Source organism: Trachymyrmex cornetzi, unplaced genomic scaffold (genome assembly GCF_001594075.2).
Source record: "Trachymyrmex cornetzi isolate Tcor2-1 unplaced genomic scaffold, Tcor1.1 scaffold127, whole genome shotgun sequence".
Classification (NCBI taxonomy): domain Eukaryota; kingdom Metazoa; phylum Arthropoda; class Insecta; order Hymenoptera; family Formicidae; genus Trachymyrmex; species Trachymyrmex cornetzi.
Genome location: NW_017295839.1, coordinates 1,400,134 through 1,426,803, shown reverse-complemented (window position 1 = coordinate 1,426,803; position 26,670 = coordinate 1,400,134). Strand labels below are relative to the sequence as shown.

The window sequence follows — 26,670 nt, the reverse complement described above, 5'->3', positions numbered from 1 at the left end:
TTTTTGAACTTCATTACAGATTTTTATATTATTCTAAACTATAAAGAAATCTGAAAAAATGTTTACATACTTGTAAAAATTTTAACAACGAGTTTATACTGTATATATTATAAATTATAAAAGTTGGATTGTATTTTATTTATTTTTTATAGATTTAAATTTATTAATCAGAATTAACAATAAAAAAAATTGCGTGTATCTTTAAAGTCCAACATCGAAAGATATTTTTTTTTTACTTCTCTCAGAAAATTATAAGAGAAGATTTTGAGCATATTCTTTTAGCCCATATAATTTGTAATCGCATGTGTGTGTATAAAACAGCAGGTTTAACATGTGAAATTCATTTAATGTTACGAGATAAAGATGAATACCTATTACTTCCTCATATTTTTCCTCTTTATCTCAACAACATCAACAAAATTAAACTGTTCGACCAGAAGGTGCTGTAAAAGGAATTTTGGTTAACGTCGACCTTGCACTCCGAATGGAAAGCACTGACCGACGTATGCATTTACCGGGTGAAAGCTGGTCGTTGATGAGACATGCACACGTGAAGTGTAATGATCTCCTACCGAATCGATGGCCTTACGAAAGCAAAAGGCGGAGCGGCGCGGACCCTCCGGCGTTGACGTTCTCGTGAAACGATTCTGCGAGACAAGAAGGAACGTGCTTTGCAAAACGTGCGATTGATTGATATAAGGAAGCGACACGTAACATTGTCCGTGACTGAATAAACGAGTCGTGACGAGGTTCTCGCTCCACAATAACGTAATCCAGCAAAATCATCACAACAGTACGATTGCATGAATAGATCCGTTCAATTTTGGCATTTTCCCTTTATTCCGATGGACCAGCGTATGATAGTCTCCCGAAATACTCTCGTTCGTTTTTATTAGAACTCTAGAGTTTGAATGAGATCAACGGGAAAGCATAAAATCTCAGAGAGAAAGATTAATAATTTTTTAAAATCTTAGTACGTTTTTTTTCAGCCTTTTTCAATTTACTGCATTATATTAAATAACGAATCAAGTTTTGTGAAGTATATCATTAGGTGCTTCATTGCTTATCATAAATCGTTAAGATATCATTAACGCGACATTCAGAAATAAAAAGTCAAGTTGTAATTATTTAATTTTTTATTTTATTCTTTTAAAATTGATTTTATTGCGCAATGATGACATCTTTGATTAAAATAAGAATAAATACAATTTCGACCATATTCGCAATTAAAAAAAAATTTTTTTATACTTTACTCACTCACTTTTTTACTTATTTCTAAATTTGTTCGCTTCTTTTTATCTTCTTTACAATTTTCGCGGCACTCTTAAAGACTCTTTGCGACACACTAATTTTAAAATCCTACCGTAGTAGCGTGACTTTGAATTTTGAAATGATACTAGATTATACCTACATCAATTTCACAAGATTAAAGAATTTCTTTAGCCGAAGCCGAATCTTCTCGCGCGTAACGCAAACGTATACGCAGACGAGAGAAAGTAGAGAGGAATGACTGATGCGTTTTATAGGGATAATTTATACGCGAGCATCGCGCGTAACTTAATTTGGTAAAGCGACGGCTGCGTATATCCGTGTAAAGGAGTAGAGACATCCGGGACTTTCGCTGTCGGACGATTGGATCCCTTTTCCTCTTTTGCCAGAGATCGTTTTCGTTCGAGATCCTCCCTATAATTGTTATTAATAAAAGCTTTCACTCTCTGCGCCTGTGACCACCGAAAATGAGATCTCTCGCGCGTCTCTCGATCCCTGTGTTTGTCGAATCAACGACAGTGGCAATTTGCAGCAATTGGGTCGGTTTAACTACGGTCGTATTATCGTGCTCGATCAACCACGTTTTCGTGTCCTACTTCGATCTGGTTCTCGAAAATTGCTGCTTCTCCAGAGCGGTTTGGAGCCACGCCGTCCGTACTGACGAAGGCAATAAATTGAGCCATTTAGACGAAGTGCATTTAGCTGTCCGTATTTATCGTAAAGGTATTGCGTTAAAAAGATTTGACAAGTGACCTGACATTTTTTTTATGACAGTATTATAATTTCCGAATTAATCACATTTAATCGATATTATTTTATACTGCGATTATGTTATTTTAATTAAATTTGAGATAGTTATATACAATATATAAACGTAAATAGCCAAGACAGAATATAATGGATCAACATTTATGAAGAAAAATTCTCTTCCTAAAATACATGTAATATCAAAATTGTTGTGGTACAACAATTTATTTAATAAGGACATATTTAATATTATCGGTTTAATCCTTTGTTTAATAAAATTCTAATATCGTGTATCACTATCTTTTAATTATTAATACACACAGTAGATATCAGCAAAACTTCTAAACTTTTAGAAAGCGCGGCAAATTAAATTGATCGTCGGCTTGTTAACTCGCGTTTACGGGGAGCACGAAAATTACCATCACGTTAAACGAGCGCACGCTAATGCTGGACAGGAATGGAAGGAGGAGATGAGACATGTAGAAGTATCATCGATGTCCTATCGTCGCGAATACAGGAGTACAACAAGCGAACTGAGAGTAATTATTTGCCGGTAGCCAGCTTTATGCAGCCTTTTACCATAATACGGACACACGTGCTTACATGATTACATGCATATGTGCTTGCGCAAGAGAGAATAATTCCGGACGAAAAGAGGCAAAATCCGAGTAGAGGGATTTCACGGTCAACTCATTAATTGGCAAACAGTTAATTACCGGGCAAGAAAGTTGTTACAAAAGATACTCTGTATTCAACTGCCTTTCCACCTTTTTACGCTTCTCTTTCTTTACGCTTCGCTGTTTCAGGTTCTTCCTATTTCTCTCTGCTTCACTTTATTCCCTCCATATCAGTAGATTTTCCCTCACGTATGATCCTCTCCTCGGATTTTCTTTTATCAATTTTTTCGCTTGTACATGATTCTCTCATTTCACACCAGATCTTCTTTTATCCGTACCTTAAGCCTGCATTTCCTCTGCGTCTTCTTCCTTTTCTTCCTTTCCACCGCGTCCCGCCTTCTCTACTGATCTACCTACTTCTCCTTTTGCATATGATCGCCCCTTTTCCGTTTCCCCTTTTTCTTACGCGACGCTTTTTCCATCCTCCCAACATTACGGACGCTCTCTCGCATTCAGAACACCTTCGAGCAGGGGAAAGAGTAGTGGTAGGCGTAATTACATGTACGCACCCGGGTCGCCGGCGTCGGCTTCGCCGGTGCGTAAAACCTGGAAACAGGTTCGGTACACGCAACCGCGGAGAACGCCGCGCTGGCAGACTGCGCGGCACGATTCCACGTCGCACCACTCGCACCTGCATATCACAATCACGCCATTGGCAAGGCATGGTGGTAATAATCATATAGTATAAGAATATATATATAAGGTATTTCATTGCGCATAATGGCCGGCAGACTAAATTACAGGATTATAGGACAACCTAAATATTTGTTCTATATCAGAATAACCAATCAAATGCTTATCCTAAATTTAGGACAAATTTTTGATTGGTCAAAAAGCAGCCACCATGTTGAAGACGACTACGCATCCTTGGGAATGAAATATTTTATATTGTTTATACCATGCTAATAATACTTGGAAATTTTTTTCCCAACAGAGGGGGTTGACAGTGGCTGTAAAATGTATTCGACCTATATACAGTATCGTTTTATTAAAATAATTTAATTGAAATCATTCCGCTTAGATTCCTCACGTTTCTCCGAGATAAAAACTCTCATAATTTCAATTTCATAATTTCATTCTGAAATCGTAACTAAGATTCGTAAAGGCAAAAGGAAAAGTGAATAACGTTGTTCGTGTCTTGTCATCAGCTATATATTCCTGGATTAAAGCATTTCAATGACGTGGCTGAATAAATTCCGATCTTTCGAACCTCATTATACAATCGACGTGTCGTTCTCTGGAGATGATAATACTTGCATACCTGAATGAGAATCATAGGTGAACGGTTAACGATGAACTTAAATTATCCAACTAAATAAAGATTGCTGATTCACGGAGACTCAGAGATACCGTATTTTCCCTCCGGCATTCAAAGGAATATCGATCATTATCCGTGGTTTTTCCGAGGCACCTCTCTCTAATCTCTTTGAAAAGTACCGCGGATTGTCGGGAAGGCGCGACAGGGAACGAAGCGACGACAACGATGCGTCTCTTTCTCTCGTCCGAGTTGACAAGCGCAAACGACAGCCGACATTCCTCCGTCGATCGCGCAAACCGGTTGCCATAAATTCGCGCGAACGAACGCGACTTGCCCCGTTTCTACCTCCGATACCCGTATCGACGAGCGGCGCTTTTTCCCATAGTACGACGGTCGGTGTACTGTAAATTTTATGTATTTATTCGGAAAAACGCAGCTCAAACTGTATAATGCGTCTCATTAAGCAGAAATTCATGTACGGCATTTGTGTTCTGAGTTTATTGCACTTCCTCTTACTCTACTGCTTTATAATTAATCTACAATCGAGTTTCACTTAACAACAAATTTTTGTATAGAAATTATTTTTATTAATTCTTTATGACTCTAAGTATTTTTTTTAAATAGTATTTATACATTGCAAAAATACTCAGAATGTTTATATCTTTCCAAGATATTCAGAAAGGATTTCATTATCTTTTATCCCTCTTCGAGATTTATTTCGTAAAGGTTTCTAGAATTTTTAATTTTTCATAATTTAGATATTACGGGTGTTATTTTTATTACAAGCAGAGGTACTTTTAATCTGCAGTCTAAGTATACCTACATGAACAGGAGCGTGGGAAACTTGCGACATTCAGTGTAAATACGAATAAACAACATTTGGAAGCATGTTACTTTTTTCTTTTCATATTTATTACTTCATATTAAACGATAAAAATTAAATTTTTTAAATTGTATTATAAGAAATCTGATACATATTTAATATAAATTTTCCATCAGAGCAACGTACGGCTTCCTTTTAACCAAGAAGTTAACAAGCTTCACATCCTTATCTCTCGCGCAAATTAATCCAGTTACAACTCGGCTTACCGTAATTATACTACGTACCGAATGAGAGGAAAGTACCCACGCTCGATAATTAGCGCGTCCAATTCGTCGGAACTCGCACCGAAAGCGTGTCATTTCTTCTGCGAACGCGGTCTCTATGTAGAAAGTACACATCCACGGATGACGATGAGGACAGCGATGATTATCCGAGCGGGATGTCGGTCCGCAACGCGAGAGCTCCCTGACCCGAGGAGCTCCTTATCGAGCGATCAAGCCGAGCGTGAGCAGAGACAGGCGCGTTTCTAAGGTGGCATACCGCAGAAATCGGATGACAGGAAACGGTCATTACCGCGGGATAAATGTCCTCTTGTCACGCTCGTGCATATGCGCATTTCTATGCCGCACCGTTATAACGATCTGAACGCGATCTTGCACGCCCGACGCGCGGATCTAGTTTTTAATAACCATCACGCTGCGCCGCTATACTTGCACGACATAATCACCGTTCTCACACTCACCGGAAGAGGAGTACCGAGAAAATTGTCCCAACTTTTAATTGCAGGTTGGAGGGTAGCACCAAACGGAATGCATCGTTCCGCAATGCATCTTTCCAAGAATTTTAGAAACGTTAAATATACTCGTACAGGACTTCATTATCTCTAGAGATTATTGCCCATTATAATAACATACCATTAATCAGTAAAGTGTGTTATTATCTATTAAAATTGTACCAGTGTAATCAATCTCTAACAACTACAGAAGTATCAATATAAAGTAAGGCTATATTAATTACTTTTGATAACTTCAAAGTCATTCGGCATTTTAATAATTTTAATCTTCGAACTTTTGAAGTGCAAATTAAAAAAATGAAAATATGTTTGTAAATATGTTTATATATTTTTTATAAAAATATATTACTATTAGCTGCATTAAATTAATGATTTTATAATGCTGATTCTTTGAAGTTTCAAAGATTGAAATTTAGAAGTTTTAAAGCTTCTCGAAGCTTCAAAACTCGATTTTTCGAAGCTTCCAAGTTCGAACTTTTGAAATCGAAGCTTTCAAAGTAATCAACTCTACACTGAAAAGGGAGTCTAATAATAGCTACCAGATATTATGAAACAATTCTTATGCTCGGTTAATATAACCAAAAATAATTTTTTTCTAAATATTTAAATAATCACGTAATCAATCGTTTTTTATATTACTTATTAAATTTATTTATAAAAATAAAATTATTTTTTGTTTGCCAAACATTAGAATTATTTCATTCGACATTTCATAGCTATTACCAGATCCTTTTTTCAATGTAGTATAAAGTGCTTTGTTTGTTTGTTAGTTCATTGTTGGGAATGAAAAACAGAGTAATTCTAATAGCACTACTTTCTAGGCGTATTAGAAGATCTTTTCTAGATTTAATCGCACGCATCTATTCGCGACGATGGGTGGTGGCCGCAGTCAAATCGCAATGCTTTATTTACAGATGATGCAGTTATCGCGGCTCTGCGCGAGCAACCGCGAGCAGTTAGTGCTCGCGGCCGAGAGCCGACATATTACCATAAATTTCCATCGAACCGTTCAGAAGCCAATTAGAGTAAGTCACACCGTGATGAAGACCGCGATACCGTTCGCGGTTGTTTAAATCAACGACCACGCGGAACCGTTGCATCGCAACGCAACTTAATGCAATCAATAGTTCCATGTCCGATGTTCATTGCAGAATTTTGACCTAAGTCGGACTCGCTGCTGCGGTTACTTGCAAGTTACTTGCGATTTGCAACACAAAGACAGAAATCGAAATCAGTCTGTAAACACATAAAGATCCAAAGAGACATTGATTAATGTCAAGCTCTCGTTCACGCAAGAATAAAATCTTGCAAGCTTGGTGATTATTAATTCAAGCTAAACTCACGTTTGATAATATAATTAATGTTAATATAATTAGCTATCTATTTTAAAGTCCGAGTCTTTTTTTTGTGATTTTAATTCTGAGTTTTGCACGCAGTAAAATTACTTTCACGTTGAAATGCAGTATGCACATCGTAGTTTTCTTCATACCACTCTCCGGATCTATTCCAGTGAGCGTCTAATAAGCGACATTTCCATGGTAATAAATAATGACAGAAAAACCGCAGCCCGTTTTCCCTGTTTTTATGTTTTTCTTCGGAAACGTTTACCTATAATACACACATGTGGACACGTCACGCGCATTAAACAAGTGTCACGCACTGCCTCGGGCGAAGGGACGAGAGCGGGATGCCACGAGATGATTTCTCTCCTGTGAGAGAGTCGAGAGAGAAGCGTCAGGAGAAACGGCTGACGGCCAGACAGCGCGGCGTCGTTGTGCGCGAAGACCTGGCGTGACAACGAAGTCGTGTGTACGCAACGTAGGAACATTCAAATCAGAGTTTAGCCAATTTGTCAAACAATTTCTAAGTGTTTCAAATCATAAACTTTATTAAACTTCAAAAAACCTAAACAACTTCTACAATTATTTTTTCAATAACAAAATTTTTCATACAGAGAAAAAATGGCTGCAATTACTATAATTTAAATAATTTATATTCATTTTTTTTTTTTGAGACAACTATATATTTATAGTTGTTTTAACTGTACAAATCAATTATGCTATTAATATAACAGTGACACACATTACTTAAAAATCTTTAATTTTTTCTTAATTTATTTTTTTGTTTCTATTACCTTATAAATAATAAGTAAATTTAAGAAAATAGCTATATTCAGTATAATTGTGATTGCATTTACTAAATAAAAATATTTATTTTATTTACCATTTATATTTTGATTTTTGCACTATATTTTATTGTTTAAAATTATTATAATTTAATAATTTATAGTATAATTTTTTCATATTTGAGAACTACATATATGGTTATTATTATAGCATCATAAAAAAAGAGTTTCTAATCATAATTATTTTATCATGCAATTGTAGTCATGAACACATTTTTCTATCAATGTAGCATCAAAACATATCACGTGTAATAATGATCTGCCTCCCACTCAAATGTCTTTGTTACACCGGATACAGCCGCGTGCCATTTTCAATGTACGCATCGGGAGAAACTCCTACGAGATTTTCCAACCGAGAATTATCGCTGGAACCGACGCTGTCCTAATACATCCTTGCGATTGGAATGATCGATCGACCGACTAGGCGAGCTGGTTCTCGCAAACGAGGATTTACTCACCGTTAGGATTCGCCCCGCGAATGGTCGTTAGTTAATGATACCGGAAGTGAGGGATGATGAAGACGATGATGGAGGTGATCGGGATTAATGAGGTGTGACGGGAGTGTCATCGTACGATGTTTTCTTGCGCAAAATCTTTGTAGGAAAATGCATGGCATTGATCATCATTGTACCAATTTTGAGAAAGCAAGATTTGTATATATTCGTAATTTTAAACGAAAGCAATTCATATTATATTGTTAGTTGTTTATTAATTAAGTTTATTAGTTAAATTGTTAGCTAAATTATAATAATAAATTAAAAAGCAAAAGAAATAAGACATTAAATAATAATTTATGGAAAGAGTAAAAATTCAGTTTCAAAAGTCAAATGTTAATAAATATACCTCTAAATGAATACTGAATAGATAAATATACTGCTCAGTATATCTGTTTGTATTTTTATTTCTGTAACTTTATCTTTATTTCTGTGTCATTAATTTCCTTTATTTCCTTGGCTCTTAAAATTGGACAGCCGTCTCATTAATGAAAATGACGCATAAATATCTCTGTGGCCTCCGTTTGACTGGCTGTTTTTTTGACGTTAGGCTAATTGAATTTCGTGATATACGTTCCACACAATGATGGGCCATTCGTACTCGTTAGGTTGCTGCACATCGAGTGTCACTGATCGCGACAGACCGCAAACTTCTATACGACGATGATCGTACGGCCCAAATTTAGAACCACCATAGAACGATGACCTAGATTTTCGAATGTTTTCGTTCGCCCTGGGTGGTACACGATAAAAATTCTCTCTTCGCGTGTTGCATGCAACAAATTTTTAAACTTAGAATTTCGCTTTTCGGTCAGCACAAAATAGACTTGAGGAAAACTTGATACGAAACTCAGTTTTTCCTGGACTTATTTATAGAAAACGATATTATATCTTTTATTAACTTTTGAAACATGATTGAGTCCATTTTTTATTTTCGCATGTTTTTTCTTTAAAGTACTAAAAACATCTGGCTAGAAGTATAAATCTCTTCCTTATATTCTTTCTTTTTTTTAATACACAACTTTATAAATACTCTCTTAAGATGTTAAAATATATGTAAGAATCATTTAATAATTTTTGTACATCTACTTGTAAAAATGATGAAAATTAATCCATGACATGAATGATCTATCATATGTAATAAAGGACCGGTACTAAAATTTAAACAATCGGTTTTTTTGAATTTTTGTCAAGAATAGAATAATGTCGCTAACGTGCATTTTTTTCGAGAATACGCTCTAAATATATTTTTTATGCTCTGCCTTTGCCGTTGCATTTCTTAGAGAAACTTAGCCGAGAGTCGAGCGCGAACAAATTGTGCGAGCAAAAACTGGCCGCGTTCCTTGTGAGTATTGTCGATTCCGCGAGTTAAAATTCTCGATTCGAAAGTATGTTATCGTCGTACTTGCGAACGAGACGATGATAAAAGAAGTAGAGGAGACCGACATTCCAGGGATTTCCGTGGATCGCAACGGCTACAGTCGCGGCTGCAGTGGATTTCTTCATTGACAATCCGTGATTCAGTGACAAGTCCTCGAGAATCGTACGGTTTGCCATGTTAGTCGTTTCTTTACGCGAAACGTCGAATATAGGCTCCCCTGTTAGCGATGTATCAACCAGTCGTCATTGAATTTATAGCCGCGACCTCTTTTTGCTTAACATTGCCAGGTATCACGATTTTCTTCTTTCATGGTGCAACTGGCGATTGCATTGCTCATTTCTTCAATTCACTAAATTTTATTCTTGTTTTATAAATATCAATTCCAACACGTATACAAATTACAGGAATTATTACACAGAAGTATCAATATGTAATACAGACCTTTTTGTATTGTAGAAAATGTACAACTCTCTAAATTTTTTGTAGTAAATCTCAATCCAAGAAAAGAGCGGTAGAATTTTCACTCTGTGTGTAAGAATAAGATTAACTACAAAAAATTTAGAGAGTTGTGAATTTTCTATACGAAACTATATATTAAGAACAGAATTTTCACTCTTAGAGTGAGATTCATTCTAAAGAATTTAAAGAGAATAAATAATGTTTATATAAGTTAATATCTACCTAAATTTAATCGATTTTTCATTCAGATACTTTTTTAGACTTTATTATCACATTCAAAATGTAACGTTATAATGGCCATAATATCGTTTTATGATTCGACCAATATTCTTTTTATTTACTATTATTATATTACTATTTATTATTTTTATTTTTTACTACATTTATAGTCAAACTTAGATTGATGTAAAATCACCATGTATCAAATCTCACTCTTAAATCATAAATTTTTGCGATAGTCGATCACATTTAAAAAATATACAGGAGTAACTAAATAGTTACGCTGAAATCAGTGTTATTTTATGAAAAAGGAGCAGCTTCTAAATTTTCTTGTCACAATAGATAATTTTCATCCGAACATCGTAAATTAAATTAATATCATCATGTAGGACAGCTGGTTAATTGGTAATCCAACGACCAATTATTCCAAACATGAACATTCATAAATGGTTGTAGTATTTATGCTATAATTTATGCGGTTCTGTGTTATAATTGCTTGTAAGACAATAAAGGAGTAGATTATTCATTAGATCAAAGTTTGAAACTTTATATCCCTTATAATTATGTTTCATTTGGCATAAAACGATGATAATATGTACCTTTTCAATATTATATTTTTAACTGTATTTACGATGCATAATAAAGTTTTAATGTAATATGTATATATATATATAAATAATTACGCATGTGATTATGACTTCACATAGTTTTATGTAAATTGTACGTAACAAAATTATATTACACATCTTTCGCAGAAATATTGAATAAAGAAATGAAATATGCATTTAATAGGATACTCGGAATTCAAGCTGAATTTTTTTTCTCTTGCGTAACAAGTATCCTTCCATATATCCGAGACCGCACGTATTCGCGTGTGTATGTCGGACCGTCCATCGTCCGGGCCCAGAAAAACAACGGACGGAGGTTTGTTCAACCTGCTTAGACGGAAGTGACGTCGGTCGTACAAACGGCGGGGCGACACGGCTCGTTGAGTGCCGCGCGGAAATAACTCACGTATGGGGGTATCGTCACGTCTTTCGTAGTAATACGCCGGAACGGAAACGCAGATACGTGCATGCGAGCGAGTGAACGATCTAAGTGCCGAACGGATGGTAATCAGCCGCGAAACTTATGCACGAAGGAGAAAGAGAGGTAGAGAGAATTGATGCCGACCCTCTCGCATTAGATGCATTACTAAAGGTGCATCCTCCTCGGAGGAGGATGAAGAAAAGTGTCTATCGCGTCGATTCTCCGCGACATAAATACATGTCTATAGCCTTCGTCGTTGGCTCGTAGAGTCGTCTCGCCGTCTCGCCCTTCGTCAAGCGTGTGAAGCCGGTTAATATTTAATGATGACGGCGAAATGTCGGAGAAAAGGTAAAAATAATCGAAATACGCGCGCGATATGGGATAAAAATTAGAAGCACCGAAGTGTCGTTTTTTTCGTCGGCTTCTCGTAGTTGAATATACGATGGTCTGTATTAATTTCCATTTATATCAAAGAAAAAAACTTTAGAATATAAATTGTCAAAGTTCGTAGACTGAAATGCGAGGGGATAACCACTAGTTGAAATATTGTCCCACTGATTACATGATTTTATTTGATTTCATATGATTTCGTCAAATTACAAATAATTTTTTTCGCTACATATGAATTTAGTAAAATATACGATTTTATTTAATATTATACAATTTTAATTATCGGATTATACGGAGATTTCGTATGAATTTTATAATGATTTCGAGAACTCCATTCCACGATTACATTAAGTGGTTATCCCCTCGCTGAAATTCTCTCTTCTGAATTATGTCAATAAAGTATTAAACCATTAATTTTATACGTTGAAAGAGTAATGGATACTTTATATTCCCGTCAGCCTCTCCATTATGATACCAAGTACTTATCGCAATTCACGAACGAGAGATTCTATTTAGCCTTCCAGTTTTTGTTGATCCGGAAAGTCGTTATCGGCATTCACGCATCCGAGAGCTTTTCGTTCCGCTGTTATCCATCAATCCGTTCTATCAGAGGCTGCCCTGGTTGCTCCGTTACCGAGAAAAGAGAAACGACATGACCCTTGCGACTTCTCGTGGTATCTCGTCAAGTCCCTATAAAGGTGACTAAGCCGAAATGGGCGTCTTTTCGCGTGCGTCTCGAAGACGGTTGGCTTTCTAACAATAGGACCGACACATCGCTTCTCGTTACGAAACTTGACGCCTTTGTATTTTCACGTTGAGCACACACAAATTGTATGTCTGTGTGCGACCTCGCGTGATCCACGCTAACACATGACAATAGACCCGGTCTCACCGTAGAAAAGTCTCGTACAGTTTGCACGGTGGCACCGTTTAACACGCGTACACACACGCGCACGTTTCTCATCTGAGAAGCGAGGATAACGTTTTGAATCTTAGTTATGAATGCGCAATTTACAAGAAATGCGACAGTCTACGAAAGGAAAATTATGCAACTCTTTATAAAGCGCTGACTTTTAACATTTTGACTGCATGCGTATTCAATTGTGACACACGTATGTGAATTCAGGATGCCTCGTGTATGAATTTGAATACGTATACATTTACTTATTATCATTATATATGAACCGAGAACATTTTGCATCAACTGTATATAGCACACACATATTCTGAATTCTGAATCCATTAACTTAACCGAAGATATTTATTTGAAAAACATTTTACTGGAAATTTTTTAAGTAAATTTTTCAAATAAAAGTTTAGTTAAAATTACATTATAAGGATGATTAATGCTTAGAGTCCCTAGAAGTAAGAGTCTGATCAATCTTCTAGTTGATTAAAAATGGCGTACATTATGTACACTACACGTGCATTTACACGACTATAAGGTGTCTCTAACTATAACATGTCTTTCAATTTTTTCACGTGCTCAGTAATTATCTGATTGATTCTGCCATTTTTTATCAAGCTAATTAAAAATGGAACAAAGTTGATCAGATTCTTATTTATAGGAACACTAGTTAATCCGCAATATGCGTGCCACTAGTGGTGGCAAAAATATTCTCACAATATCACGGTTAAAGAAATACGAGCTATCTAAGAAAAATTAAAACCCAAAATAATAGTAATATAGCGCAACCGTACTTCACTAAAACCTATTTTTTGCACTTACGCTTTCTGATTGTGTTTATTTTATTCATTTTCGTGCTAAACTATATTTACCTTAAAACGGATGTCTGTAAAGAGGATTCAGTAAAAGAAATAAACTTTGTTAAACAGAAGAAGTCTTTGCTTTCAATAAAAAAGAAGAAAATATGAATAAGATGATTCTTCTTTGCTTAATATTATAATAGAGTAATACATTAAAGATTTCAAACCTTTATAATGGCACATCAGATAAAAAGGTTAAATGATATAAAAATAATAGTTAATAATAATAGTGTCGGCGCAAGAGAGAGAGAACCGATTACGAAAATCCGTACGGCAGTCAAAGAATTAAAGTATAAATATCGATTGAGTAAAGTCTCTTGCAACGTTTTTTTTATTTTTCTCTAACTTGGCCAAAAGTTTATTATACCTTTATCACAGGATACTTTTATTACAGGATAATAAAGTCGAAAATGGTATTGCAAACGTTGTAAATAAAATTTGCGTGTTGTTGAAATTAACTATGATGCATTTTACATTTACTTCTCGTTTGATTTATTTTTAGATGAATACAAGTATTATAATGACATTGGTACCAATTCTCGGATGATTGATGTCAGCTGGCGCCACTAAAAAAGAAATATGCCATTTCTGTGTTACCGCGCGCAAAAGAGATGTTTTATTTATACGTACGGGGCCATCGGAAGGAATAATTAGCGGCGCAAAAATAGTTTCGCAATTATACCGTGGCTTACACCAGTGAACCTTGTCTCGCAGGTTTCGTCAAAGACTCGACGTTTGTCACCGAAGTCGACGTCGTCTTCGCTCTCGTTGACGACACCGTCGACGACGTCGCTGTCAGACGTCATCCGGCTGATTTTATTTCTGCCTCGACGGAAAGGTTTCGAAAGATCGTTCGCCTGCCCCGCCTGTAGCATTAGTCCAATACAGAACGCGAAATGCACTTCGAAATCTCAAAAATCTATTTTCTGCCGGCATCGCCCACGCCTTATTTCCAGGCCGATATCCCGCGCGTGCAATGTCGCGTATTTTTATCCGTGGCCCACATCTCCGAGGAGAAACACTACCTCATTATTATTCGGTCACTCGCGTAATCGGACGAGAAAAAAACAAGAAACATGTGGGAGACGCGAAAAAACGAGACTTCGCTCCATGACGGAGATCTGTAAACCCATTTCGAGCGTTAGCCACTCAACACCCATGCTGCGCTGCGCGCAGATTGTTCTAGTAAATTTTTTTTTACAACGTGTATCATAACCTGCCCTGGAAACGCCGTATTTCTTACATAAAACGGGATTTATTGTGACGATAAAAGCGCACAATCGTTCTTCCGGACGTCCAAAGCTTCCTGAAATGAATTAGGAACACGCGGTTTGGGGTCGTGTCAGTTCGTCGGACGGACCGTTGAGCGGAGCAGTGGTATAAGTCAGTAATAGCCTACCATAAATTTCGAAAGGTACAATGAAATTTAATTTAGGAGACATAATTAGGACGTAAACTGTTTTGACGTGACGGAAATTTAAAATGTTTCTTGTTGTAACACTTATTGAATTGATGGTGATCTGGAATGAAACTGATGGTTATACATAAGAAATTATTATATATCATTCACAAATAAAAGATTATTTTTATCTCCTCCAACAACATCTGGCTGTCTAATGTTCTACTAAATGTTTCCACTAAATACTATAATTTTTTTTACTTTGTTGAGCGCAACTTCAAACAAACTTTGATTAACTTAATCAACACTATTATATTTAATAATATTTATCAAATAATAAAATATTTATTAAATATTAAGCGAATAAAATTCTATTAATTAATAGAATTATATTTAATGTATCAAAAGAAAGATTAAGAATAACTTACTTTTTATCTTTTTCTAATTTTTAGAACTAGAAAAAGATAAAGAATTAGTTAAACGGAGATTAAAATTAAACTACATTGATAGAAACGGGTATTTGTCACTCAAGTTAATCGATTAATGCCCGTTTCCACCAATGTAGATTAACTTTAATCTCGGTTTTCAGCTTACTCTTCATCTTTTTCTAGTTCTAAAGATTAGAAAAAAAACGAAGAGTAAGTTGAACCGAGATAAAAGTTAATCTACATCGGTGGAAATGGGCATAAGTTAATGTAAGTTTAGTCGAAATCACCCTGACGTGATAACAGCGCGATTTTTTTTCTCGAAAATCTCGTTTATCGGTCTGTCAGTCCTTCGGAAACCACTAAACTCTTATTACACCAACTGATGACCTCGCGATTATGGAGCCGGTAATTTCTTTTTTCCTTTATTACCGAGGGCACAGCAGGAAATACTTAACTTGAGACCTTAAGACCCCATCGCCGATTACAACTGGTAAAAGTGGCCGGTGCACGGAACACTTTCTACAATTAATTACAGAGCACGGGCGCGATTCGCCTGTTTTTCAATGGCGGTCCTTAATTTCGTCGTTACGAATTGATTGCAAAGTACTGTCGTTCATTAAACATTCAATGAGTATCGTTTATTTCCAGCATTACGTTTCTCTCTCGTGTGGACGTTACGCCAGATAAACATGAGTCACATATTCTTTCGCCACTTTGTTAGTCCGCTGTAATCCCGCGGAAGAAACGCCCAGGCTTTTACGGATTATACGCGCCGGTCGGCTAGTTTATTACTTACTTTGTACTTGCCCGAATCGCACCTTGCACGCGACAGGATTATCCTCGTGCGAAATAAATGGGTTCGAGGCCCTGCTCGCGAAAGCCGCACGAATGGAATTCTCACATTCGAATCAAGTTCCCGGATCCATATTCAGCTGGATCTGGATCGTGATTCAGCTTGGTGAATCACATTTTGCTACATCATATTTTTGCTTGAAAATCTAGGTCAATCAGAATAACTATGATATTGTTGTTAAAATTAAGTATTATGGTTGTTATCTGCATAGTAATTTAATTAAATCTAATGCTTCAACGATGGCCTTAATAAACCAATTTTTCTTAAAACTGCTTAATATGTTTTCTCTATAACAGAAATTCTTTTATTAAAATCTTAACTATTATCCAAATAATTATTATCGTATGATCTTTTCGTTTCTTTTCTCCGGTTTATTATTATTTATTATAGAATGTTGCATTAATGCGACTTTAGAGAAATATTGTGTATTATAATTAGTATTAGTTGTTGTACATTAAAATTCGCTTTATTTTAAATTATGTGTTATCATTTGTGATACAGAGTGCTGGTGGTGACGAATCCGACGAGGACACGCAATGCGCCTTGAGCGAAAAATGGACCTTCGAGAAGAGGACAAGACGCTGGTCACGCATAGGCGACGTCACAACGGCAAACGTCGAGAGGCTGCAAGCGATCGCCGGGCAGAATGCTGCGTCCGAGGACGACTCCCTCGAGGATCGTCTCGAGGCTGAAGAGGCAGAAGATACCATGCTGGAGAATCTACGGTACGGCAGCTTACCGCCAGGAACTCTTCCTGATGGGGAAAACGGTACGCGGTTTCGCAGATCCGGTTCGGAGAGGCTACGGGACGGCGCAAAAGCTTTTCTGAGGCGCGTGGAGTCCCTAAAATCGCGACGGAGGAAACGCCAGAATCGTGACGGGGTGGTGATCAGCGGTCCTCAAGTGCTCGACGTGATGTCCATGCAGCAGAAGATGAAGGAGCTGAACTGCGTGGATGTGTCGCCCACGGATCCGGCGCCGGTGTCCTTCAACGAACTCCTATCGGCTTCGCCTGTACAAATTCCCGGTTCGCCGGTCACTCTACCGGCCTCTCCTTATCATCTACCACCGTCGCCGATGGCGAACACGCCTAGTCCCTTCGGCGACGATTCCTCCAGCTACTGCTCGGACGGTTCGCAAGGTGGTGGACCGACGCCGACGCCGACTCGCACAAAGATGAATCGCGCCCGCCGATTTCTACATCGCGGGAGGGAGGATCAGGGCGCGCTGAGCGACTCCGAATGCCAGCCGATGAACTGGCGACACCGATATTTTCGCGATGCTAACAGCAATCACGCGAAGGTGCTAGAGTTCGTCAATGTACGTTCTCAAAGTTCCAAGGAGCGTTCCCAAAATTCCACACCGGGAAAGAATTCACCGATCAACACCCGCGGCGGTAGCCTAAATCTCGGCAAGGAATCGCAGAGGTATCGCGACAAACTCGCGCAAGACAAGGATGAAAAGGCAGTATCCTCGAAGCGGGAAGATAAGATGCGCAAGAGCTTCCGGCGCCGTGATAAAGATGAATCGCATAGGGAAGGCAAATCGCTATCTAAAGAAGTGACAGTCTACCGAGAAAAATCTAGGTCCAGGAGCTCTGAATTGGCCGGCAGTCAAGAGAGTGGCTCCACTCTGGCTAGTAGGGATTCCGAACCGGAAGAAGAATTGCCTAGGCACAAGGGCACCGTTGTGAGGTGGCACAGCTTCCAGAGAGGATCGCTCTATCCCGAACCCTTAGATCCATTATGTCCTAGAGCGATGGCTTCCATGTCATGCGGACAACTTTTAGTTCTAAGGAAACTGGCACTGCTAAAACTCACGGCATGCATGGAACGGTATTGTCCGACTCATCGCACTGGTTGGAACTGGGAACTTCCGAAATTTATCAGGAAAATTAAGACGCCTGATTATAAAGACAAAACAGTTTTCGGAGTGCCACTCCTGTTGTCTCTACAGAGGACTGGTCAAGCATTACCTAAATGTATCCAGATCGCTTTGAGATGGCTGAGAGCCAACGCTCTGGATCAGGTGGGAATCTTTAGAAAGAGCGGCGTCAAGTCGAGGATACAAAAGTTGAAGATTATGACGGAAACCCAGGGGGACAATATCAATTTTGATGGACAGCAGGCATTCGATGTCGCCGATCTTGTTAAACAGTATTTCAGAGAGCTGCCGGAGGCTCTGCTGACGAACAAACTCTCGGAGACGTTCATCGCTATCTTTCAACGTAAGTTTGTGCGATTCCTTGTTTTCTAAAGTATAATTCACCTCGCAATTCCCCGCTTGGCTTAGCGCCGAGACACTACACTATGACACTTGAATAACACACTTGGACGTGGTATATCCAACCCCTAATTTGGTTGCTTATAACTTTTATAAATATGAACATATTGTAAACAATTTTTTTAAATCGAAATATTAGATGTTAAAAAACATAACGGTATCAATACGTATTTTTATTAATAAAAAAATTATGAGCAACGGAAGAAGTATTAGAAAAAGAAAAATCGAGTATGATATCAAAAAAGCATTTAAAAATTAACAACTATAATTAACCATACGGAGAGAGAAACATGATTTTACAATGGATCGGTTGTTTTCGCAGATGTACCAGTAGAATTGCGACCCGATGCTGTGCAGTGCGTCCTATTACTACTCCCGGATGAACATCGAGAGGCTCTGGAAACTCTACTCGATTTTCTCAATCATGTCGCCAGCAACTCGCCCTATAACCAAATGACAGCCTCGAATCTGGCTGTGTGTCTAGCCCCGAGCCTGTTTCACTTCAACCACAGTAACACAAACGTGACTAACAGGTCGAGCAGCGTGTCGCCACGTAGGCGAAAGACTGTGGGCATTCCCGATCAGCGGGAATTGTCGGAAAATAAAGCTGCTCACGACTGTCTTCTGTATCTGGTCAAGATGCATCGTGAATTATTCATGGTGAGTGCTAAAGCATCGTTATTCGTCGATCGCGATTGCTCGCGCGCTTGGTTCGATCACAAGCGTGAACGAGGGAAGGGCACGGCTCATGCCTCTTCCGGTTCTTTCAGGTCTCGTCGGACATGTTGACGCAGTGTCACTTTAATTATATGGAAGAGAGCATTCCAGTCGCTCTGGAGGAACTCGGTTCGGAATTGAAGCAGGATTGGAGGGGATACCTGTACGCCTGTACCACGGCGTTGCTGAAGGAAGCGCGAGAAAAGTGAGTATTTGTCATTATTTTTGACAAAAATAATGAAGTAATGTAAACGGTTAAAAATTTTCAAATCAAAGATATATATCTTTATATTTGTATAGACAAATATAAATGAAAGAAAAATTGAAAAGAATATAGTATATCGAGTCAAGATCAAACAAGTCATAAATAAACAGTAATAAAATAATAAAATAACAAGTAATGGAATAATAAATCAGATTAATAGAAGATTTATAATGCGCTGAATTGAAGATTATAATTCGTTCTAGCAGAAGTCGCGGTTGGGTCACAGTAAACAATCCTGCTGACAACAGCGTAGAAATGGCGTATAAAAAGGTTGGCGATGGACATCCACTTCGTCTCTGGCGAGTATCAACCGAAGTCGAGGCTCCTCCAAACGAGCTGTTACATCGTGTGCTAAGAGAAAGGCACATCTGGGATCCACAACTTTTAAAATACAGACTGGTGACTAAATTGGACACCAATGTGGAGGTCTTCCAATACGCCACCGGGAACATGAGTCCGCTGCCCGCCCGAGATTATTGTGTATTAAGGTGAATTAAAAAAGTTACATCAGTTGTCAAATCACGTATTCTTTTTATTTATTTTAAATAAAAAGAAAACATTTGAAAATTATTGTATTTTTATAAATAACAAATATTTTATTTCTCGTGAACGATTAGTAGAGATGTTTACAGTTTCTAATTAGTATAATTAATTTTTGCAGATCTTGGCGAAATGATCTTCCTAAAGGTGCTTGCGTCATTGTCGAAACATCCGTGCAACATCCAGATGCCCCTGTCATGCTTGGAGGAACTCGCGGCATCGTTTTGGCCTCACGTTATCTTATCGAACCATGTGGTAGCGGCAAATCTCGCATTATGCATTTATCCAGAGTCGATACAAAGTAAGTAATATTAAATATTTTTCTTTATATAATCCACTTTATCTTATTCGATTCTTGACATTTATTTATAAATGTTTTACATAAATTTATTTAATAAATAAATTTATATTAAATATACTTGAGATTAGACGAAAATCCAAATTTAATCATTTGTTTTCAGGGGACGCACACCTGAATGGTACAATAAGAGCTATGGACATATCGCTGCCCTTCATCTCAGCAAAATCCGTAATTCTTTCAAGCACACCACTGACGGACCTGAAAGTAAAGTTTGAGAACAGAGTACCGTGCAACATCTATTGTTGCACGGTTCTTCTTTTCCTTCCTCCTCTTCATCCTTTTCCTCCTCCTCCACTTCTACTTCCACGTCCACTTCTACTTCCACCTCCACGCCTATGTCTACTCTCCAAGTACCCGATGAGCAACAGTATGACAACAGGATCCTAAAGGACGTACTGCAAGTCCAGCCTACTATCGATGAGGAATAATCTCGATCAATCAGCGCGATCAGTAACCAAAACCCACCGATGTCGTAGTTAGCTTTGTTCAGCAACTGTTTTTGAACTTGAGATAAGCAACCTATTTTATCGTATAGTAGTATAGTAATAGAATCCCCCGTATGACGTTTACTATACAAAAATCTTGCCGTCCGTTTGTCATGAAAGTTGTAAGGGATGGCATATAAAGAATGAGACTGGACAATCTTACTGAACAATTTTAATAAAGATGGCTCTCGATAGATCGGCCATTTCAGAATATAAAGGACTCGTTTATTTGCAATTCTGACATCGTTATTGTTCGAGAATTTATAAATTCTACGAAGTTTCGATTGCAATTGGGCGCGATATCTGAAATTGCATCTTACTGCAATTTTTTAATTTAATCGCATTTTAATACTGAAGATTTAAAAAAACGGCCGTTGAACGTTTCCGGTTGCGAGATAAAAGATGAACGTCATTCGGTGTTTTCGACGACTATGTGTATGTGTTTATATGAAAATAGCGACTCCATGGGTTTATTCTATATCGTAGCAAGTTCATATCTTCGATAAAAATAAGATAGAACGATACATCAGAAAGCAAGAGTTGATATTAACGATATTTTCCTTACAATATCATAATCGATAAAACTTCCTGATATAAAGTCATTGTTCTAACTTTTGTACAAAATATAATATAAATTAAATACAATTAATTTTTTCAATGCTTTATTTTTGCAGCAAAATTTTATTACTAGACATCATATCAAATATTTTTCTACAAATAAGCACATTCATAATATGTGTGTGCCCTGATAAAACTTCAAGATGAGCAAACGAAGTTGATATTAACGATATTTTTCTCTTATAAAATCGATAAAATTTCTTGGTACAAAAAGTCATTATTTCGACTTGTACAAATTATAATATAAATTACGATACAATTTTTTTAATATATTATTTTTACAGCAAAATTTTATTACTGGACTGCATGTCAAATATTTTTCTATAACTAAGCACAACTATATGTATGTGCTCTGATGAAACTTTTAAGATGAACAAATGAATCCGTGGGACCGAATCATAATAAAATGTCGCTATGCAAAATCATTCAAACTTGTAGAGTGCACCAATCAGTTACAGTGACAGTTGTAAACGAAACCGCATCTAAGTTGACAGCGTTCGTTACCATTTATAATAACGATGTTGATCGATTAATGTTTCCGTCAGGCTTCTAAAAATGGGACGAAGCCTAGATAGGGTATTGTTTGAGAATATAGATTTCACATGCATTTCATATATTTTTTTTGGACCAAATACCAATTTTTCTATCACATAGAGTATCACATTAAAGTAGTCGACTCACGTCTCGATAGAGGAATTTTCTTCCTCTCTCATAAGTGTTATCACACGTAGACGAACCGATATGTAATATGTCGCGTACGCATGTACACATGTGTCTATTTATAAATGTGCTCTTATAAGCACGTGTTTGTTACATGTAAAAGAAAGAATTACGCCGTTTCAGTGTCGGAGTTACATGATGCACTGCTGCGCCGTTTAAGCTGTTATGTGAAAAAATACATAGTGAGGCTACATTTAAGTAAAAATAACTTATGGCTTTATATATATATACACACACACACACATAACATTTTCGAGAAAGTTATGCCTATTGTTTCTGTTTTCTTATAGCACCAAATGTGATTTTATTTTGTCTTGTTACGTACAATTGATACAATATTTTAAACATTTTTTTTTTTTGAAACTAAAAATATTTCTTATATAGTGATTTGTGTAAACGAAGCAGTGCACTGTGCAGCTCTGCTCGTTATCATAGATTTACCGCCGAGGTCACAATGGCCGCGGCAGTTCGAGCAATGCGAAAGGATTTTGAGTAAAGTGTAAGTTTCCAAATCTCGTTGTTCCATCATGTTCCGCGAGTGGTATGAAGACTCCACTCGATGTAAGCAATTATCACTGTTACTCGTGTCGATGTTAAGAATTAAAATGAACAAGAAAAAATATTAATTTTTGCCGTGTCTATTTCGGAATCGTCGCGAGTCAACTAACTGCGCTCGCGAATTTAGGACACACGCTTAGGATGTTTAATCGTTTGACATGTCCGTATGCAACAATTATCATAGGGACCATCACGTGGGCGTAACAAATAACTGAATAGAACGTTAGACATAAAAGTAATAAAAGAAAAGAAAACCAGATTAGAATTTCCAGTATGCGCATCACTCGATGATAACGTGATGTGTAACAGTCATAACAAAATTTTATTTGATGGATCAAATCAATTGTTACGCCCATGGATCATTTTGTTTGAACCTCAAACAGGAAAATGACCTGCGTAAGATGCACCTCATCGAATTGAAACTCTAAGTGTATTTTAATGTAATACTAGTCACTTACATTATAGCCGAGAGAATTATGGATTATGACATAGATTTTTATTGTGCAACGTTGCGCCGAAAATATTTAAAATATTATTAATTGCTGCTATATATATTATATATTGACGTTAAGCAATCATACAAATATATCATATTTTTGTGTCAAAAAACGCCAGTAGAAACACGACGACCAAAATGGAGATGCGTTGTCGGCGTTTCTTCATATTTGTAACGATATATGAACGTCTTTATTCTTGTAATCCGTGTTCCACTAGAATGTAAATATGTATATTATATAATAATGAGCAACACAAAAAGTTATATACTCATTAAGAAACATCTTCCTATTCTTATCGATCCACTTTCATTGCTCTCCTTCGTTAGTTTTATTACCGCTATTGCTTGATCAATCTAATTCTTTTTCAGCTGTTTATCAATTGTGCGAACATTTTATTCCAATTTCTTTCACATTGATAGCTGTATTCACATTGTTTAATCGATAACTTGTGTTACTATGGACGATGCATCATCCTGACGTTGTTCAGGCTTTTGTTGGGTGAATATATGTTGAATCGTTGGATGCTTAGTTCTCCTCGTGGTTTCTCGTGACAACTCGCTGATACACTTAGCATAATTTATTTGAACGTTCAAGTCAAATTAATAATTATAATTAATTACCATCCATTATTTCAATCAAAAACCTCAAGTTTACAAATTATATTAATAGCACAGAAATTTCAATTTTAGTTAAAAGTTGAAAATTTTGACTTGATAGAAATGGTGAGATTGCACGTGAAGAAAGGTGACGACAGCCAATTTTTATGTGATACCGATGTGGAGGCGAATGTGGACGATGTCATATCTGACATCGTAGTGATTTACAATGGTCGTTTGAAGATTTCAAGAATTTGTTATGGTAAATTTATTACTCTTTACAGTGCAGTGGCAGGTCTCCAAATATTGAGAAAATAGAATTAAACATACGTTTAAGAAATTCCGAATTATTTTGGCTATTTTGAAGAATTAACTATATTGTAAGATCAAAGAGTAAATATAAAGAAATAATTTTTTATTCTACTCTTTTATATAAAATTTAACATACAGGACAAGTACGAAAAATTCTTTTATGTTACATTATTAGTCTTATCCGATACCATAACTTCTTATGATACAAAATTAAGTTTTTTAAATATAATTTAAAATTAAGTTATATATGTGAGAAATATTGAACAGTATTTCTATAAGAAACAAATAAGCTGCAATGAAGACCAATTGTTTTTTACGAGCTTTTGTGGGACGAGGTGAACTTATATGTGGCAGGCCCTGGCCTTGCAGTCAGAATATTAACGCGAAAAATCCATTAGTGATTATCTCTTCGGAGCACACCCGCGGCTAGTAATAACAGCATGTAATAAGAAGTCGAGACTTGAGTTTATGAACCCATCTATCCTGGCCATCGTGTGATATTAGTCACGCAGGATAATTATACGGACTTATATACTTGAATACGGTCACTCACTCTCCCTCTCACGCGTTTGCCCTCTCATAAGTATCTCTTTCGTGAAAAACAGAGATCGAGGAGCTGGCTAAGCACGGCGTGATGTTACCACCTGACATAATGGGCCTCACGGACGATCAGGTCGAAGAGCTCAAGCTCAAGGACGAATGGGCAGACAAGTGCGTGCCCATGGGCGGTTGGACTTTCAACAAAGACAAGATCGGTACGTAACATTTTTCGCCGGCCTTGCATAATAATAGATTTTATTATAAAAATTAACGCCTCTTGTTATAATCGATAATGAGTCATGGATCTTTCATAAGAACTGTTAAAAAACAAAAATGCTTACGGAGCAAGCTAATAAAGAAAACAAAATATATATTCATTTTTGTTTAAATATATTAGCTTATAATTTGTGATATTGATTATCTATATTTTATTTATTTCATATCTTAATAATGAGTAAACGCAAGCTATTAAAATTATCATATATATATTTTTTCTTTTTTTTTACTTTTGATAGCTTCTAATTTCTATTATTATATTTTCTATTTGCCTATTTTTCTCTACTTTTTGATAATATCAATAAAACTTTAAAATAATTATCGTAAAATTATCTTGACATTTTGATATTTTGTAACGAAAATCATCTTACTATTGTATAAAACATATGCATGAAATATTTTATTATTGAATCTCTTATTTTAGTTTTACAAATATTTACAAAGTAATATAAAATTTTACTGAAAATAAATTGCGCGAAATTGTATTTAAAGTTGCACATGTACATCTCATATAATAAGTTAAGACTAAGTTTAGATAAATACAGGTCATAGAAATGGTAGACAACCCAACGAAAAGATGCAGGAGGTGCTGAAAAAAACTATTGAGGATGCACGTACCATGACATCAAAAGTAAATGCAATTTAATTTGTTACATTTTACTCTTTTTAAACTTTCGATTAACAAATTCTTTAATATCGTTTCATATAATCGCAGAAATTAGTGCAACAAGAGAAACTGGTTACTCAAAAGACAGTTCAAGAAGCTCTGGATTTGTTAAGAGGCGCTGTGACAATCGTTTATCCGATGGGACTTCCACCACACGATGTGATACGTAAAGAGTTTGAGAATACCGAAGATCTCACCGGTACTCAAGCTTCTCTCGAGGTATGTATGTATTGTGTTTTAAATATTTATAATTAATATGACAATATAAGACAACACAAATACTTCAAAAATTGTAAACATATTCCCCTTCAATTTTAATAAGCTTTGGATATGTTAAAATGAATATAGAAATAAGAGGCATATTTTTTTTATAAATGCACGTTAAGAGGACACTCAGGCAGAATGCAAAATGTCATATACATGACGTACATACAAGCAAATTTAATTTGTCATTTAAAAATGTTGTACAGACGTCTAAAAGGAGAAGCCAATCTGGAAAACGTTCTTTAAGTTTTTGTATCACTTGTGAAAAAATTCAGCATGTTGGAAATAGGCGACATCATTATCGACATTTGGAAAGACATACACTTGTTGCAGGTAATCGATATGCAACTGGCTCAACTATGGTTCTCCGGAAAGGAGTTATTACCTGGGAAGAAGATGAAGGACTTTGTGGGTAATAACGAGAAAACCAAGGTGATCGTGAAACTACAAAAAAGAGGATCTGGAAAACCGGCGAGGGAGCCATTAATGTCAGAAGATGAACGGAAACAATTAATGTTGCACGCGTACCGTCGTCAAGAACAACTGAAGGTAAGTGTCTTTTTATACAATATCTCGGATGAATCATCTACGATAAAGGCATGTACATTTCTCTAATAACTGTTGACAAACAAAATGTAGCAATCATAAGAACGTACATTAACTCGTTTTAATTGGATCTCAAAAAATTTGAATAAAAAAATTATCAAGTAACATTGACGTTAACAACAAATGGTGATCAAGCTGTAGTCGAACTTGATGCGTTCTGTTTTACCCTAAATGCTCCTTCGAAAATCAATAGC

At 36.5% G+C, this 26,670-nt stretch overlaps 2 protein-coding genes across 4 annotated transcripts in view; both read left to right on the top strand.

Moving 5' to 3' along the window:
* The window catches only part of cv-c (RhoGTPase activating protein), a 252,416-nt gene extending 231,145 nt beyond the window's left edge, over positions 1-21,271 (top strand). For 2 of the 3 annotated variants that reach the window (XM_018522061.1, XM_018522062.1), the window contains exons 11-16: positions 16,673-18,398; positions 18,777-19,114; positions 19,225-19,376; positions 19,640-19,924; positions 20,098-20,277; positions 20,438-21,271. In XM_018522061.1, the coding sequence (XP_018377563.1) occupies positions 16,673-18,398; positions 18,777-19,114; positions 19,225-19,376; positions 19,640-19,924; positions 20,098-20,277; positions 20,438-20,552 (2,796 nt within the window). In that variant the 3' untranslated portion in view covers positions 20,553-21,271. The remainder of the gene's footprint in view (positions 1-16,672; positions 18,399-18,776; positions 19,115-19,224; positions 19,377-19,639; positions 19,925-20,097; positions 20,278-20,437) is intronic. The other variant, XM_018522064.1, reaches the window with a different exon arrangement.
* Positions 21,272-23,883: 2,612 nt separating this feature from the next.
* The window catches only part of LOC108770446 (UPF0769 protein C21orf59 homolog), a 61,951-nt gene continuing 59,164 nt past the window's right edge, over positions 23,884-26,670 (top strand). Inside the window, exons 1-5 of the mRNA XM_018522046.1 lie at positions 23,884-24,073; positions 24,729-24,878; positions 25,485-25,570; positions 25,655-25,825; positions 26,204-26,419. Coding sequence (XP_018377548.1) covers positions 23,935-24,073; positions 24,729-24,878; positions 25,485-25,570; positions 25,655-25,825; positions 26,204-26,419 — 762 coding nt within the window. The 5' untranslated portion in view covers positions 23,884-23,934. The remainder of the gene's footprint in view (positions 24,074-24,728; positions 24,879-25,484; positions 25,571-25,654; positions 25,826-26,203; positions 26,420-26,670) is intronic.